The sequence below is a fragment of the Bubalus kerabau genome, chromosome 23 (genome assembly GCF_029407905.1).
Source record: "Bubalus kerabau isolate K-KA32 ecotype Philippines breed swamp buffalo chromosome 23, PCC_UOA_SB_1v2, whole genome shotgun sequence".
Taxonomy (NCBI): Eukaryota; Metazoa; Chordata; class Mammalia; order Artiodactyla; family Bovidae; genus Bubalus; species Bubalus kerabau.
The window spans coordinates 3,214,138-3,232,815 of NC_073646.1; the positions used below are offsets into that span (position 1 = coordinate 3,214,138).

The following is an 18,678-nucleotide window of genomic DNA, read 5'->3' on the forward strand; positions in this document are numbered from 1 at the left end:
CCCATCCCTGGGATTCTCCAGGCAAAAACACTGGAGTGGGTTGCCATTTCCTTCTCCAATGCGTGAAAGTGAAAAGTGAAGTCGCTCAGTCATGTCCGACCCTCAGCGACTCATGGACTGCAGCCTACCAGGCTCCTCCGTCCATGGGATTTTCCAGGCAAGAGTACTGGAGTGGGGTGCCATTGCCTTCTCCATCTGATAATCTAGACATTCTCAAAATAATTTCTGGGACCAAAGAAACAAAAAATCACAAACAGGCAGGATGTGTCTTTCTTTATCCCCATAAGGTGTCAGTAAATCATGAAACTTCTGTTTGTTTGTTTGTTCCAATAACAAAAATCTGTAATACTTTTAGTGGAGGTACTTTACTATTTTACAAGGATTCCAGCAAGTTTATTCCAATAAGGGCCAAGCATAAGTAGGCTGGGCTTTCCAGGTGGCACTAGTGGTTAAGAACCTGCCTGCCAATGCAGGAGACATAGGAGACTTGGGAAGATTCCCTGGAGAAGGGCGTGGCAGTCCACAGCAGTATTTGGCTGGCAAACCCCATGGACAGAGGAGCCTGGGGGGCTACACTCCAAAGGGTCAAAAAGAGTCAGACATGACTTAGCATGCACAGATAAGTAGGTTAAGAAATTTAACTTCTTGTAATTTCTTTCTAGGACTTCCCTGGTGGTTCAGATGGTAAAGCGTCTGCTTACAATGCAGGAGACCTGGGTTTGATCCCTGGGTTGGGAAGATCCCTTGGAGAAAGAAATGGCAACCCACTCCAGTATTCTTGCCTAGAAAATCCCATGGACGGAGGAACCTGGTAGGCTACAGTCCATGGGGTCGCAAAGAGTTGGACATGACTGAACGACTTCACTTCCACTTTCTTTCTTTCAATTTCTTTCTAAACATCTTTTTATTTTGTTTTGACTAAGGATATATATTGGTGGGAAAGTTGCAAGCAAGATAAAAGTGACTGTGGACTATCACGTACCAGATACTTGCAGATAAAATAGAACCCAAGGCTCAAAGGCTCGAGAATGAGCTATGAGCCACAGGGGTATTTTACACTGGTAAGAGTTATAAGGCCCTGAAAGGATATAAGAGGCATGAGCCTTTATACACCAATAACAGAGCATTTTATACCCCAATAATTTTTATTTTGAAATAATCAAAATAAAACAAAAGATGTTATACATAAAAATAAGACAAAAATGTTCTAAATACTCAAGAAACTAATAAATCCACATTTTTTTTTCTCTCAGAAATCAAGAGATCAGGTAAATGAAAAAGCAATAATGCAGTGCTGAGCATGATTTTGGCCTAAATCAAGCATTTGGGTGGAGAAGGCAATGGTAACCCACTCTAGTGTTCTTGCCTGGAGAATCCCACAGACTGAGGGGCTTGGTGGGGTACAGTCCACGGGGTCGCAGAGTCAGACATGACTGAGACTGAGCACGCACGTGAGCATCTGGGGCTTCCCAGAGACCCAGGGAGCCCCTTGGAGGGGGAGCTGCCTGCAGGCTAAGCTGGTGTGAGGGGCAATCCAAGATAGGTACTTTTTTGTTGTTTGTTTTTAATCTTTTGGCTGCACTTCACAGTATGTGGAATCTTAGTTCCCTGATCAGGGAATCAGGGTTCCTGCATTGGAAGGTGGATTCTTAACCACTGGACCAGCAGGGAAGCCCCTGGGCTTGCTCCGTATCTCTTTTCCTCTTTCTCCAACCCCTGTCTTTCCAGGGAAGCCTGAGAACTGGCTGGAGAAATGTAAGCCAGCCACTGGCATAGGGAGCACAGGGCAGGACCTCAGGCAGGGGCAGGGGTGCTGGCCACTGTGCAGGGAGAGGAGGCAGGAGTGGGGGTCCTCTGGGACCTCCATCAGTCTTTCAATTTCTTGAACGTTCACCAGCTGTGTCACACACAGTCCCTGGAGGCAGTGGACAGCCACACATGCAAATGACGGAACAAGATCATTTTGGATATTGCCAAGTTCTAAGAAGGAAATGGACTTCCCTGATGGCTCAGATGGTAAAGCCTCTGGCTACAATGCAGGAGACCTGGGTTTGATCCCTGAGTCGGGAAGATCCCCTGGAGAAGGAAACGGCAACCCACTCCAGTACTCTTGCCTGAATAATCCCATGGATAGAGGAGCCTGGTAGGCTATAGTCCATGGGGTCGCAAAGAGTCGGACACGACTGAGTGACTTCACTTTTGCCGGAGTCCAGCTCCAGCAGCCAGGGAATCAACCTGAAGGGATGGGCGGTATAGGCGAGTAATGATGCAGCCTCTCAGTTTTCTTGGACTGCATATTTATTTCAAACTTAAGATTCTCTTTTCCAGGTTTGATGCAGGATACAGGATGCTTGGGGCTGGTGCACTGGGATGACCCAGAGGGATGGTAGGGGGAGGGAGGTGGGAGGGGGGTTCAGGATTGGGGACATGTGTACACCCGTGGAAGATTCATGTTGATGTATGGCAAAACCAATACAATATTGTAAAGTAATTAGCCTCCAATTAAAATAAATAAATTTAAGTTTAAAAAAATGGAATGCCCACCAAGAACAGAAGAGAAAGGTGTTTTAAAGTCCCATATGACCTTACCCATTAGAGGTCCCTGGGGCTGACTGATTAATTACACTAAGAGAGAGATTGCTTCTTTCTCTTCACCTAACCCCACATTCTTCAACTAGGTGAAGAGAGGCACAAACATGTACAAGCCAAAGAAACATTTGGAAATGAGTTGCAAGTTGATAGATAAAAAAAGAATAATTACTTGCATTGAGAATATTTGCCTTTCTGGCATATTAAACACCCATTAGTGCAACTCAGAGAATGGAAACCTCTCTAGAAAGGCTTTCTGATATTAGAGGGCAAAGGGGAGCTTGCTGTGTAATGCATTTTAATTTCAAAGAAAATTTCCATCAACAACCTGAATATCTAAAAGGAATTTGGGGTCATGCATTTGGGGAACAAGATTATTAATACAAATCTTGTTGTGTTAGCACTGACGGAACACAGACCCAGGGCTTTGTAAATCTAGCAGGAAAGGAGTCCATTCTGGGGCCTCTGTTGGGTGGTAGAGAAAGGGGCACAATTGGCTTTGAGAAAGACAGAAAAGGTCCACTGTTCCCTAATCCTCTTCCACTTCCTTCAGATGGTTTCAATTTGCAAAGTGGCCCTCAGACTCTTGTGATTTTGCATCAGAGTTTAAGGAGCAAGTTCTCCTTCCTCTACCCTCATCCCCTCTTCTGATTCCAACATAACACATAAAACCTGCATTTTGACAACTCCTCATTTAATATATTAAAAAACTTGTTTTACTCCTGGTTCTATCATTATGAATTGCATCCTTGTAGTCATGGACAAAAGCACCCTTCTTAGCCTCAAGTATCTTGTAATTAAAATAAAATTTCCCATGGGGGAAAAAAAAGATTCTCTTTTATACTTTTACAAAAGCATTAGGTCAGAGGTTTGACATTTTCAGTTCCCCCTGACCCAGATTTGTTGTCTCCATAAATCATTGTTGCCCCTCAAAAGGAGTTCCTGCCTCAGCGATTCTCTTATCTACTCTTTCTCATGTGTCCTTGTCAATACATAGTAACTCATGCTAATGTCTAGGCTGCATACCACATTCCTCAGTTTATTTCTTATCTTTGTAAATCCTGTTTGCCCCTAGTATCCTGAGCTCACTTTCTCTAAAAAGGCTTCTAACCACTAATATCTCCAAAATTCCTAATCTCTATAAGCTATAGTAAAATATGCTAACATTACAACATTCCTTAAATCTGTAGCTTCTAACTATTTTAATTATTCCTAAGCCCTAAATTCAGCAAACTCCTTTGCCATAAACATTTCCCTCACAAATAGGTTTCAGATAGCAGTCCCTCCCATGGCCTCAAGCTGCGGCCTACGTGCTCATCCTGGAACACTCTTCTGTAAAGGTCCTTGAACGAATGTCAATGATTAACTTTATGAATTATTCTCTGAGCACAGCTGCAGAAGGCTTTGTGCCTTCTCATGCTCCTCTCAAGAACAATAAGCACCTCAATATTCTTTTCAGTCAACTCAGCCGAGGAGAAGAAAAAAAGTCAGAATCACAAGGCCTAACTCCTTCATCCTGGGTCCGTGCCTGCGGGACAAGGAGAGGGAGTTGGGGCCGTGCCTCCATTTTGTCAGTAATCCTAATGCAGCTCCCAATACACTTTCACTTTCAGGAAGGAAATACAACAGGTCAATGAGAAGGACAGTCATTGGGGGCATATGAGCTTGACTTGAGGGCTCAGAAGAAGCTTGCCCTGTGACCATCTGGGAGAGAAGTCCACAGGGAGAGGCCGGCCTGAGGCTGGAGCAAGCTTGGTGTTCACCAGGAAAGGACACTTGGGGCAGGGGGCAGGCAGGTAGGTGGTCAGAAGGAGGAGAGTGCTCTGGGACCATTGTCAAGGACCAGGGCAGGACCTGTGTAAATGGTCCCTTGGGTGTGGGGGGGGGGGGGGGCAGGTGTTGGCACTGCACCTCATCTCTTGCAAGGGGCTGCGCTCAGCCCTGACCCGGAGAGCCCACGGGGACTGGCCAGTCACAAGCACTGTGTAACAAAGACCACAGAGGGGACCTTCTTAGGGGAAACCCTACCCCTTGTTGCACACAGTGTGCCTCTGAGCCCACCAACCAGAGCCCACGCCCACTGCCCCTTCTGCAGAGTGTGAAGTCCAGGAGGGGTGCTGACAGCCCAGCTTCAACCTCTAGAGAAGCTTCCATGCTCCCCAAGCCCCAGGCATGTCCCCCGTGTCTCCCCAATGAGCCCTGAGGTCAAGAACACCCTGCTCTGCCTGCTCCAGCCCCCAGCGGCTTCTTCTCTTAGAGTCACCACCTGGGCCCCGCTGAGGGTGCCAGGGCCCAGTATCCCTGAGGGTGCCCACCTCCTTGGGATATTCCTGCAAGTCCAGACTCCAGACTGCCTCCCCTGCCTGGCGGGACCCCACGCCCCCCCCCCGCCCCCCGCCCCCAGAAGCCAATTCCTGGAGACTCATCACTTGGTGCACATGGAGGGGCACTAAGTAGGCACAGGTTCCTCCCAGGTTCCTGTCTGTAGCGTCACAGGAACACAGGAATAAATAACCAGAGATGTTTCCCTCTTCCTTTTTTTTTTTTTTTTTTTTGCCATTTCCTTCCCCGCAGGACCCGGATAAGAACGTTTGTAAAAGGCAATTTCAACTTGAAAATCACCCAGAGGAGGGTGACAAAAGGGGCTGGAATCTGCCACTAGCGGGCAGCTTGGGCCACACGCAGGGACCAGCCTGAGGCCCGCAGAGGGAAGGACGAGACCCAAGACCACCAGTCCCCCAGGAGAGGCTAGTGAGGGGTCTTTTCCTCCCGGCTCAGCCCAACAGTGCCCGGCCCCAATCGGTACTCAGTGAGGACTTGGGACTGTGCTTTCATGAGAGTCCTGACGGTGGCCAGGTCTTTGGTCCTTTCTAGAGGAAGGAGCGGCTAGCCCCCAGCGTGGCGGATTAGACAGGGGTCGGCTGCTCGCACCGGTTCCCGGGCCATAGCAAGGTACGTCGTTGGGGACCAGTCCCAGTAACAAGCTCAAAGCTGGGCACTGTGACGTCCCAGGTACCCAAACAAACCTTGGACCAGCGAGGTCGTCGGCCCGGTTGGGGCACCCAGGGTTCCCGCGGCTCCCTCTCCCCCAGGGGGCGCTCAGCGGGGCCCTGGAACGGGCGGGAGCGGAGAGGGCGCGGGGCGGCCGGGGGCGAGGCCATGCGCCCGCAGGGGGCGGCGCTGCTGCTGGCGCAGCTGCTGGTGCGGATCGAAATCGCCGAGCAGGGTGAGCTCGGGCGGCGAGGGCTGCGGGCGCGAACCGGGGTGAAGGGGGCGGCTGGGGCGCGAGGAGGCAGTGAGGAGCTCACCTCGTCTCCTGCCCGCAGCCCTTCGGGACAAGGACCTGCTGCTTCCAGGTAAGGCGTGCGGGAGGCGCTTCCCCGCGGAGGGCTCGTGGGCCCGCCCGAGCGCGAAGGGCGCCTCAGCTTTCCCTCTCCCCGCTCCAGGTTTTCAGAACTCGTCGATGCTCGCATGTAACTGATGGGCCCCGGGGGGTCGGGGACGGGCAGGATGGGGCGGGCGCCCGCGGGCGACGTGGGGCAGGTCCCCAGCGTTCGACGCTTCCTGAGTGTCACGACCCCAGGACGCGCGGTTCCCCGGGAGCCCCTTCCCTTCCCAGTGGGTGAGGGTGGGCAGGATGAGCCTGCCTCCCGCAGCTCAGCCTGGTGTCTGTGTGTCCATCCCAGGGCCTTGTGGCATCCAGGGCATCCAGGTGCGCGTGGTGGGTGGAAATGAGGCCAAGCTTGGGCGCTGGCCGTGGCAGGGCAGCCTGCGTTGGAATAAAGTCCACAGCTGCGGAGCGAGCCTGGTCAACCGCCGCTGGGCGCTCTCGGCCGCGCACTGCTTTGAAAAGTGAGTCTGGGGGCAGGGGGCCCGCTGACCCCGCGTCCCGGGTCTGTGCCAGGACGCGCGCCCATGTGCCACGTGGCCGCGGCCCTCGAGTGCTCCTGAGCCCTAGGCTGGGCTGCAGCCCGTTCCACACCGGCGCGAGACCCCCAGGGCGCTCCCTGAGGAAACCCTATGCGGTTTTTTCCGGAACATTTGTGTGTCTTGTTCTCTTTCTCGCTTCGTTTGTCCCTACATGGCACCTCCAGCCTCCACCTTCCTCACCCCACCTCCCAGCGGAGGTGTGCCCCCGGGGGAGGAATGAGCTGAGGTAAGTGCTGGACACGAGCCCAGCTGGTGGGGTCAGTGGTCCCCGAAGCTGTGTGGAGCCCAGCCTGTGTGACCCCTGTGAACCTGCTGGTCCCCTTAAGCGGAGGGCCCTGGAGGCGACAGGGGGTTGAGTGACTGGCCAGGTGAGCTGGCAGGGGAGGCACCCTCCTGCCCCAGGTCCCCAGGTGTGGGACTTTGGTTGGGGCTCGGGGCTCTCCCCGTTTCTACCCTGGCCCCTTTGTGGAAGGAAGACCTGTGTCCGGGATGAGCCGGGCAGTGGCCCTGCAGTCTCAGGAAGCGGCCCCAGGCGGGCTGGGGTGGCCCACCCTCCCTCTGAAGACCCCTGAGGGCTTTCTCCTCCCTTGCCAGGAACAGTTATCCCTCCGAATGGTCAGTCCAGTTTGGGGAACTATCTGCCACACCATCCATTTGGAGCCTGAGGGCCTTCCTGCGTCGATACGGAGTCCAGGATATTATCACATTCCCCCAATTCAGGAAGAATTTTCAGCATGACATCGCCCTGGTGAAGCTCTCCTCCCCGGTTACCTTCAATAAGCACGTCCAGCCCGTCTGCGTCACGTCCTCCTCCTTGGAGTTCAAGAACCGGAATGACTGCTGGGTGACTGGCTGGGGGAACATCGGCGAGAGACAGAGTGAGGCTGGGGACAGACGGGGCGGGGGAGGGGAGCACTGTCCACCAGGCCCTGTGCCGGCCCACACAGCAGCTGCAGGGGCCCCGCCTCGGTCTGTGCCCACACTGCCCTCGCTGTGCCCCCCTCAGCAGTCGGCCCTCACCCCCTCCCCGCCCCCACCACGGAGCAGCGCTTTCTGCACCCACACTCAGCTCCCCCTCCCTTCCGGAGGCTTCGAGCCCGGAACCAGGGACCAAGGCCCACCTGCCCAGACCTGCAGCCCCAGACTGCAGGGGTGTGTGAGGTTTTGGGGTGCACTTATCAGAAAAGCACTGGGCTTTTTTTTTTTTTTTTTGGAGATATTGTTCACAAAGCATAAAAATCATCCTTTTAAAGTGTACAATTCAGGGACTTCCCTGGTGGTGGTGGTTAAGACTCTGCCCTTCCACCGCAGGGGGGCATGGGTTCAATCCCTGGCTGGGGAACTGAAATCCCACATACTATGTGGTATGACAAAAAAAAAAAAAAAAGCATAAAATTCAGAGGGTTGTTTCTTTTTTTTTTTGGATACTCAGAATGGTTCAGGTATCACCACTATCTAATTACGGAACATTTTCATCATTTCAAAATGAAATCCCAGACTTATTAGCCATTACTCCTTATTCCTTGTTGTCCTTGGCCATAGTCCCTGGCAACCACTAATCTGCTTTCTGTCTCTATGGATTTACTTACTCTGGTCACTTCATATGAACACGATCTACAACATATGGTCTTTGGTGCCTAGCTTCTCTCACTCAGCATAACATTTTCAATGTTCACGTTTGTTTTGGCATGTCAGTCCTTCACTCCTTCTTTCTGAGCTATTTCTCATATTAACCATTTTAAAATATATAATTCAAGACTTCCCTGGTGGTCCAGGGGTTAAGATTTCACCTTCCAATGCAGGGGGTGTGGGTTCCATCCCCAGTCAGGGGACTAACATCCCACATGTTGTTGTTCAGTTCCTAAGTCGAGTCCGACTTTGTGACCCCACGGACTGCAGCACGCAGGATCCCACGTGCCTTGCGGCCAAAAAAAACAAAACATAAAACAGAAGTGATGTTGTAACAAATTCAATAAAGATTTTTTAAATGGTCTACATCAAAAATAAAGTCTATAATTCAATGGCATTTCAAACATGCACAGTGCATAACCGTTGACTATCAAGTTCAAAAACATTTTCATCACGCCCAAAGGAAATCCCATAACCATTAAGTAATCACTCCCCATTACAGGCCTCCATCCAGCCCTTAACAACCACTACCAGCTTTTTGTCTCTATGGATTTATGTGTTCTGGGTATTTCAAGTAAATAGAATCATCCACTATGTCACCTTTCATGTTTGGCTTCCTTCACTTAGTATAAAGTTTTCAAGATTCATCCATGTTATATATCAAAACTTCATTCTTTTTTTTACAGCGGAATAATATTCCATTGTATGGATGGACCACAATTTGTTTATTCATTCACTCACTGATGACTATGTCATTCAATCTTTTGGGTATTTGTGTCAATAGTGAAGTGAAGTTGCTCAGTCGTGTCCCACTCTTAGCGACCCCATGGACTGCAGCCTACCAGGCTCCTCCATCCATGGGATTTTCCAGGCAAGAGTACTGGAGTGGATTGCCATTGCCTTCTCCGTCAATATTGTGTCAATATTAGTATACAAATTTGTGCTTAAATACCTCTTTTTGGTTATTTTGTGAATGCATTTAGCAGTGCAATCCTGGATCACATGATAATTCTATTTTAACTTGTTGAGGAGCTGACAGTGTTCCATAGCAGCTGCTCCATTTTATAGTCCCATCAACAATGAGGGTTATAATTTCTTTCCATTCTCCTCCACACTTATTATTTTACAGGTTGCTGTTGTTTGGGGGGAGGGCATCCTAGTGTGTGTGAAGTGGTATCTCACTGTGGTTTTGATTTGCGGTTCTCTAATGACCAGTGATGTTGAGCATCTTTTCATGTGCTAGTTGGCCATTTGTATATCTTCCTTGGAGTAGTGCCTATTTAAGTACCTTACCTTGGTGTGTTTTTTTTTTTTTTTTTTTTTTTTTTGGCTACACTACATGACTTGTGGGATCTTAGAGATTGAACCTGGATCCTCAACAGTGAAAGCATGGAGTTGTAACCACTGGACCACCAGGGAATTCCCAATTCATTAAAAAATATATATTTAATTTATTTATTTGGCTGATCCTGGTCTTAGTTACTGCACAAGGGATCGTCGATCTTCGTTGCAGCATGAGGGATTTTTTTTTAGTTGCTGCATGTGGGAGCTAGTTCTCTGAGAAGGGATAGAGCCTGGGCCTCCTGCATTGGGAGCAGGGAGTCTTAGCCACTGGATCACCAGGGAAGACCCCCAACCCATTTTTAAATTGAGTTGCCTTTGCAGTTGAGTTGTAATAGTTCCTTATGTATTCTGGATACTAGACTCCTTTTAGAGATGTGATCTGCAAATATCTGTTCCTATTTTGTGGGTTTCTTTTTTTTTATTTTTTCCCCTTTTTTTCTTTTTCTTTTTTTTTTTAACTGGTTCCTGGGTCTCACTCCATAGATTTAATTGGTCTGGGATGTGGCATGGACACTGGGGTATTTTAAAGCTTCCCAGGTGATTGTAATATGTAGCTAGGGGTGAGACCAGCTGGCTTGTTGGGGTTCATGATGAGCAGAGGGCCAAGTGATGCCAGGAAGGAGGGTTACGATAATCTCCAGGAAACGGATAAAGAGCTAAAGATTTGAAAGTTGAAATGAAGACCTCGCCCAAGTTCTGTCGAACAGGTAGGCTTTAGTGTCTGAAAGTTGTGTTTTGAATCCTCTTACATAACTCTTCAAATTCCTCGAAATAGGGATCATAACCTCCTTCCTCCCAGGTTTCTCCACGTTGTCAGTCCCTGGTGTTGATGCGGAAATAGCGCTTCAGATGCAGGGCTGAGCCAAGACTCACGGACCACATCCCTTTTCACTTTCATGATAGTGTCTATTTTTTAAAATATATTTAATTATTTAGTTTTGGCTGCCCTGGGTCTTTGTTGCTGCTCATGGGCTTTCTTTCGTTGCAGTGTGCAGGCTTCTCATTGCAGAGGCTTCTCTTACTGTGGAGCATGGGTTCCAGGGCATGCAGCTTCAGTAGCTGTGGCATGTGACCTCAGTAATTGCGGCTCACAGGCTCAGTGGACGTGGCATGTGGGATCTTCGAGGACCAGGGATCGAACTTGTGTCCCCTGCATTGGCAGGTGGATTCTTAACCACTGAACCACCAGGGAAGTTCATGATAGTGTCTGCTGATGCACAACATTTTTAATTTTGATGAAGTTCAGGTTGCTTTTTTCTTTTGCTGCTTTAACTTTTGATGTCATGTCTAAGAAATCATTTTCAAGTTTAAGGTCATGAAAGTGTACTCTCATGTTTTCTTGAAGAGTTTTAAGTTTGGTTATAGTGCAAGGAGATCCAATCAGTCCATTCTGAAGGAGATCAGCCCTGGGATTTCTTTGGAAGGAATGATGCTAAAGCTGAAACTCCAGTACTTTGGCCACCTCATGCGAAGAGCTGACTCATTGGAAAAGACTCTGATGCTGGGAGGGGTTGGGGGCAAGAGGAGAAGGGGACGACAGAGGATGAGATGGCTGGATGGCATCACTGACTCGATGGACGTGAGTCTGAGTGAACTCCAGGAGCTGGTGATGGACAGGGAGGCCTGGTGTGCTGCGATTCATGGGGTCGCGAAGAGTTGGACATGACTGAGTGACTGATCTGATCTGATAGTGTTAGCTGTTGTTTTGATATGTATACCTTTGATTCATTTTGAGTTGATCTTTGTCTATAGTGTGAGATAAGGGGTCTGGCTTCATTTTTTGCATTTGGATATCTAGTTGTCTCAGCACCATTTGGTGAAGAGACTGTTCTCTACTCTACTGAATTGTCTTGGCACCCTTGCCAAAAATCAGTTGGCCAAAGAAGAAAGGGTTTGTTTTTTTTCTACACTCAAAATTCTATTCCACTGGTCTGTGTTTCTAGCCATTTGTCAGGACCCCATTGTTTGATGCCTGTATCTTCCAATTATATTTTGAAATTGAAAAGTGTGTGTTCTCCAACTTGTACTTTTTCAAATATTGGTTTGTTATTTGAGTTCAAAACATCTCTTGATATTTTACATAAATTTTAAAATCAACTTGTCAATTTCCACTCAAAAGACCTTTGGAGTTTGGATAGAGGTTGCATTGAATCTGTAAATTGCTTTAGGAGAGTATTGTCATTGAAATAATATTAAGTCTCCAGTCCATTCACATGAGCTATATTTCCATTTATTTAAATCTTTTTTAATATCTTTCAGCAATCTTGTGTAGTGATTCTTGTGTACAGATCTTTCATCTCCTCAATTAAATCTATTTCTAACTATTTTATTCTTATTGATGCTATTATATAAATGAATTTTGTTTTCTGATATTGTTTTGGAATTGTTCATTGGCAGTGTATAGAAACATAATTGATTTTTATGTTGATTTCAGATCTGCAGATTCTCCAAGTTTATTAATTCTAGTCCTTTCTTGTGTATTCTTTATGATTTTCTGTATACAAGATCATGTCATTTGTAAATAAAGAGTTTCACTTCTTCCTTTCCAACTTGAATATGTTTTTATTTCTTTTTCTTGCCTAATTTCTCTGACTAGAACTTCCAATAAAATGTTAAGTGGAAGTGGCAAAAAAAAACCTGGCATCCTTGTCTTAGGGGGAAAGCTTTCAGTCTTTCACAATTCTGTATATTAGCTGTGGATGCTTCACATGTGATCATTATCAGGTTAAGAAAGTTCTCTCTATGCTTAGTTTATTGATTGTCTTTATAATGAAAGAGTGTTGGATTTTCCTGCATCAATCAGGATAACCATGTAGGTTTTTTCCTTTGTTCTATTACTATAGTATGCAGTATATTGATTGATTTTTATATATTGGACCCCCCCCTTGCACTCTTCAGATAAATCTCACTTGGTCATGGTGTTAGAATTCCTTTAATATGAAAGACAGGGAAGCCTGGCGTGCTGTGGTCCAGGGGGTTGCAAAGAGTTGGACATGACTGAGCAACCAAACAACAGCAATGCCACTGGACTCAGTTTGCTAGTATTTTGTTGAGGATTATTGCGTATATGTTGATCTGTAGTTTCTTTTGTGAGATAGCTTATCTGGGCTTTGTTGTCACAGAACGAGTTAGGAAGTGTTGTTCAAAAAGGCTTGATGTTAATTTCTTTCTATATTTTTAAATAAATATTTATTTACTTGCTTGGCTTGTATGGTCTTAGTTGCAGCATATGGGATCTTAGTTCGAACCCTCATCCTTTGCATTACAAGGCAGATTCTTAACCACTGGACCACCTGGGAAAACCCCTCTTCCTGTGTTTGACAGATGTCACCATTTAAGTCATCTGGCCCAGGACTTTTCCTCATTGGGAGATTTCTGACTACCGACTAAATCTCTTGACCTAGATTTTCTATTTCTTCTTGAATTTGTTTTGGTATTTTGTGTGTTTCTAGGAATTTGTTCACTTCTTCCAGGTTATCTAATTTGTTGCCATACAATTGTTCATAGTACTCACTTACAGTCCTTAAATTTTCTTTAAGATCAGTGATAGTGTCCCCACTTTCATTGTCAGTTTTGTTGATCTTTCAAAGAACACGTGCTCCACTCAATATGTCAGCAAATTTGGAAAACTCAGCAGTGGCCACAGGACTGGAAAAGGTCAGTTTTCATTCCAATCCCAAAGAAAAGTAATGCCAAAGAATGCTCAAATTACTGCACAATTGCACTCATCTCACACGCTAGTAAAGTAATGCTCAAAATTCTCCAAGCCAGGCTTCAGCAATATGTGAACCGTGAACTTCCAGATGTTCAAGCTGGTTTTAGAAAAAGCAGAGGAACCAGAGATCAAATTGCCAACATCTGCTGGATCATGGAAAAAGCAAGAGAGTTCCAGAAAAACATCTATTTCTGCTTTCTTGACTATGCCAAAGCCTTTGACTGTTTGGATCACAATAAACTATGGAAAATTCTGAAAGAGATGGAAATACCAGACCACCTGACCTGCCTCTTGAGAAACCTGTACACAGGTCAGGAAGCAACAGTTAGAACTGGACATAGAACAAGAGACTGGTTCCAAATAGGAATAGGAGTACGTCAAGGCTGTATATTGTCACCCTGCTTATTTAACTTCTATGCAGAGTACATCATGAGAAACGCTGGGCTGGAGGAAGCACAAGCTGGAATCAAGATTGCTGGGAGAAATATCAATAACCTCAGATATGCAGATGACACCACCCTTATGGCAGAAAGTGAAGAAGAACTAAAGAGCCTCTTGATAAAAGTGAAAGAAGAGAGTGAAGAAGTTGGCTTAAAGCTCAACATTCAGAAAACTAAGATTATGGCATCTGGTCCCATCACTTCATGAGAAATAGATGGGGAAACAGTGGAAACAGTGGCTGACTTTATTTTTCTGGGCTCCAAAATCTCTGCTGATGGTGATTGCAGCCATGAAATTAAAAGACACTTGCTCCTTAGAAGGAAAGTTATGACCAACCTAGACAGCATATTAAAAAGCAGAGACATTACTTTGTCAACAAAGGTCCATCTAGTCGAGGCTATGGCTTTTCCAGTAGTCATGTATGGATATGAGAGTTGGACTATAAAGAAAGCTGAGTGCAGAAGAATTGATGCTTTTGAACTGTGGTGTTGGAGAAGATTCTTGAGACTCCCATGGACTGCAAGGAGATCCAGCCAGCCCATCCTAAAGGAGATCAGTCCTGGGTGTTCATTGGAGGGACTGATGTTGAAGCTGAAACTCCAATACTTTGGCCACCTGATGCACAGAGATGACTCATTTGAAAAGACCCTGATGCTGGGAAAGATTGAGGGCAGGAGGAGAAGGGGACGACAGAGGATGAGATGGCTGGATGGCATCACCGACTCAATGGACATGAGTTTGAGTGAACTCCGGGAGTTGGTGATGGACAGGGAGGCCTGGCGTGCTGAGGTTCATGGGGTTGCAAAGAGTCGGACATGACTGAGCGACTGAACTGAGCTACGTGAGTTTTTGATGTGTTGTGTTTTTATTTCCGTTCATCTCACAGTGCTTTCTAATTTTCCTCATGATTTCCTCTTTGGTTAGGAGTATGTTGTTGAATTTCCACATGGTGAATTTTTCAGTTTTCCTTCTGTTTCTGAAGGAACAGAATTCTAGCCTCAATCAGCTGTTTTCTATGCGGTCAGTCTTTTCTACTTTATTCTAACTCATTTTGTGGTCTGACATCTATCTTGGAGAATGTTTTGCATCCACTTAAAAAGAATGTGTGTTCTGCTCTCCTTTGGGGGGTTTGTTTTGGTCTACTGACTATTCAAGACCTTTTTTTTCTTAGTGGTCTTCTCTTTGATTGTTCTTTCCATTAATAAAAGTGGGACATTAAAGTCTCTGCTGTTATTCTAGAACTGTCTGTTTCTCCCAGCAGTTACATCAATTTTGCGTCATGTAGTTTGGGGCTGGTATTAGATATGTAGATATTTATAATTATTTTATCTTGAAGACTTGACACATTTATCAATAGTTAATGTCCTTCTTTGACTCTTATGACATGTTTTGACTCAAAATCTATTTTGTCTAATATTAGTACAGCAACCTCAGCTCTTTTTGGTTACTGTTTGTATGGAATCTCTTTTTCCAACCTTTCACCTTCAACCTATATTTGCATTTGGATCTAAAATTATTGTCTTGTAGACAGGATATGGCATCCCACTCCAGTATTCTTGCCTGGAAAATCCCATGGACAGAGAAGCCCGGCAGCCTACAGTCCATAGGGTCACAAAGAGTCAGACACGATGGAATAACTTCTCACCTCAGAGACATATAGTTGGATCCTTGTTTTTGATCCATTCTGGCAATCTCTGCCTTTTAATTGGTGTTTAATCCACTTAAAGTTAATTTGATAGGAAGAATTTACTGCTTCCTTTATTCTGTTGGTTTTCTATATTTTGTCAGATGTAGAAGATATAGATATTTTGTATCTATATCTTATATCATCCCTATGCCTTATATCTTATTTCTTTTTTTCTTGTTTAATTGATTTTTATTAGTATACTGTATTGATTTTCTTCTCATTTCCTGCTCTGTGTATTTTTTATTTTCTCAGCAGTTGCTCTGGAGATAAGCTAATAACTTAAACTTATAACAGTCTATTTTGAATTAATACCAACTTAGGTTCAATAGTATACAAAAATTCTGTTCCTATACAACGCTATTCTTCTCCTTTAAGTTGTTATTGTCACAGTTTCCATCTTTATATATTGTGTAGTCATTAACAGAGGTTTATAATTATTCTTATGCATTTGTCTTTTAAATTGTATAGGAAAAAAGTTATGAACCAAAATTATAATAATAATGGCTTTTATATTTACCTGTGTAGTTACCTTCACCATTGTTCTCTATTTCTTCCTATGGGTTTAAGTTTCTGTCTACTGTCCTTTCATTTCAGCCTGAAAGGGTCCCTTTTCCATTTCCTGAAGGGCAGGCCTACTATGATGAACAGTCTCAGCATTTATCTGGGAATGTCTTAATCTCGCCTTCATATTTTTGAAAGGTAGTTTTGCCTGATGTTGAATGCTTGGTTGACTGTTTTCTTCTCTTAGCACTTTACATATGTCATCTCACTGCCTCTTGGGCTCCAGGGTGTCTGGAAGGAATTTAGCTGTCAGTCTTGCCAAAGATCCCTTATACTTGATGGGTGTCTTCTCTCTCAACGTTTTTTTTTTAATAAGATTCTCCCTTTGCCTTTTGATATTTTGATGAAAATGTGTCATGATGTGGATCTCTTTGTGTTTATCCTACTTGGAGTTTGCTCGTCTTCTTGAATGTATAGATTCATGTGTGTGTGCGCGCTCATTCATGTCCGACTCGTTGCTATTCCATGGACTGTAGCCCACCAGGCTCCTCTGTCCGTGGAATTTTCCAGGCAAGAGTACGGGAGTGGGTTGCCGTTTCCTACTCCAAGGGATCTTCCCAGCCCAAGGATTGAACCCACATCTCCTGCACTGGCAGACGGATTCTTTATCACTGAGTCACATCTTTCATCAAATTTGGGAACTCTTCAGCCTGAATCATGCAGCTGTAGTATACTGATTACAAACAAGCTCAGCAGCATCAGCCCCTCCCCACTGTGTAGCCTCAACCAAGATCTCTCCCCACTGGTCCAAGCAGGGCCTGTCATCTGCATGCCACGGAGAGGGAAACTGAATCTGGGGGAGGAGCTGTAACAGCCTCCCCACCCACTGGGTCCTTCTGTGGTCCACCAAGTGCTGGGTGCTGAGCTGGAGCCGAGGAGCCATGTCCCGGGGACTGTGGGTGTCCCGGGAAATCCACTCCCCCGCTTCTTACCCCATTTCCCCAGATGGCAGAGGAGAAGCTAAGGTTGTTTCTTTCTCTCTCCCGCCCTCAACCCCTGGCAGAGCTGCTGCCTCCCTACAATCTCCGGGAAGTGCAGGTCTCCATCATAAACAAATCCAGGTGTTCCTACCTGTTCCAGCAGCCTTTATACCGCAGAAACATCAATCATGACATGATTTGTGCTGGCTCTGAGGATGGCGACGCAGACAGCTGCAAAGTGAGTACCCCTGCCCCACTCCTCCAAATCTTGGTTCTGAGGGCAACCCTCTTGACTCTCTACCAATCCATCCTCAGAATGTATTCATGAGATCACTGTAGACCTCATATCCAGCCTGTAAAACAAACTTCCCGTTTCACATTCATTGTACCTCCTTGGATCCTTATGTGAAATCCAGAGGACAGACTGCTCTCAGTCTCTCCTGGGGCCCCTCCTGCCCCGCCCTCAGCCTTGCTCACCCACACTGCTTTCCAGGGTGACTCAGGCGGACCCTTGGTCTGCGAAATGAATGGGCGGTGGATTCAGATTGGAATCGTGAGCTGGGGAGTGGGCTGTGGTAGGCGCAACCGGCCTGGTATCTACACCAATGTCAGTCATTACTTCAGCTGGATCCAGTTGCTGACGGCCCGCAGCACACCCAGGCCAGACCCCTCTCAGTTGCTGCTGCCCCTCGCTCTGCTCTGGACTCTCTTACTCCTGCAGATGGCCTGTGCACACTTGAGTCCATGAGGATGCTGTAGTTACCGCAGCTCCGGGTGCATTCACCAAGGGCTGGGGGCACCCTGGTGGCAGGGTGGCCTGCTGGATCAGGCCTCGTCCCCTTCTGTCCCCTTTGCTAATAAAGTGTGTATATTCAAATTGACACCCTGCAGCACATTCTGTGGCTCCGGGTGGCTTCCTGGACACCCTCATGGTCACCCACGTCCTGTCCACCCCAAGACCACTCCTTAACTCCCAAATCATCATCCACCCAGGTCTGAGTTGCAAACAACAGAACCCTCTTAGGTAGTTCAGTCTGAGAGGACGTTAGGAGCAGCAGGGCGGCTGGGGGCTCGGAGGGCTGGAGTGGGGGTGCTGTGGCGGAAATGCCCCCAGACTCCCCAGTGCTCATACCGTGCCCCCCACCACACAGATGCAGACACTCTGGTCTCACCACGGTCCCCAAAGGCTGACCTGGGACCAGGACAAGGGTAGTTCATTTGGGAGGCAATGCCAAGAAGCCCCAGTGAAGAGCAGAGAAACTGAGGCAGAAGGGGCGAGAGCCAATGACATTTGACCCTTGTGGCAGCTGACGCACAGTCTGGCTGGGGCCCCCCGAGAGTTCACAGAGACACACCTCAGCATCGCCTGGGGGACAAAGACCCGGTGTGGCCACTTTTCTCCTGATTCCCTGTGGTTGACGGTTGTCCTGGGGGCATGGAGGCTCTAAGTTCCATCAGGCAGCCTGGGTGGAGGGGGCGGCATCAAGCATGTCTGCCCCACCCCCACTGGGCTCCCAGAACGCAGCCTCAGTGTGGCCAACGGACAGGTCAGCAGGGTTGTCTGGAGCCCCTGGGAACTGCTCGGGCAGATGTGTGTTTTCATGGGACCCACGGGTGCTGTGAGCACAGAAGGTACTAGAAGCTCTGGTCCCGCTAGGGCTGGTCACTGTGGAGAGACAGGCGGAGGAGTCTGGGAGGGCTGTCCTCATCACCCCTGCCTGCCCAAAAGCCACATTGGCTGTGACACCACTTTCATGCCCCTTAGCAGCCCCCAAAGCTGGAGCTTCCCTTCCCCAACTACTGAACCCACAGGCCGCAGTGAAGACCTGACTCAGCCAAATAAATAAACATTTTTTAATAAA

At 47.0% G+C, this 18,678-nt stretch overlaps 1 protein-coding gene across 1 annotated transcript; it reads left to right on the forward strand.

The window, feature by feature from the left end:
• Positions 1 to 5,748: 5,748 nt before the first annotated feature.
• Positions 5,749 to 17,653, forward strand: LOC129638152 (testisin-like). Its single transcript, XM_055562719.1, has 6 exons — positions 5,749 to 5,815; positions 5,916 to 5,945; positions 6,276 to 6,441; positions 7,114 to 7,397; positions 16,900 to 17,054; positions 17,310 to 17,653. The coding sequence occupies exons 1-6, from the start codon at positions 5,749 to 5,751 to the stop codon at positions 17,562 to 17,564; spliced, it is 957 nt and encodes a 318-aa protein (XP_055418694.1). The 3' UTR covers positions 17,565 to 17,653.
• The last annotated feature ends 1,025 nt before the right edge of the window (positions 17,654 to 18,678 follow it).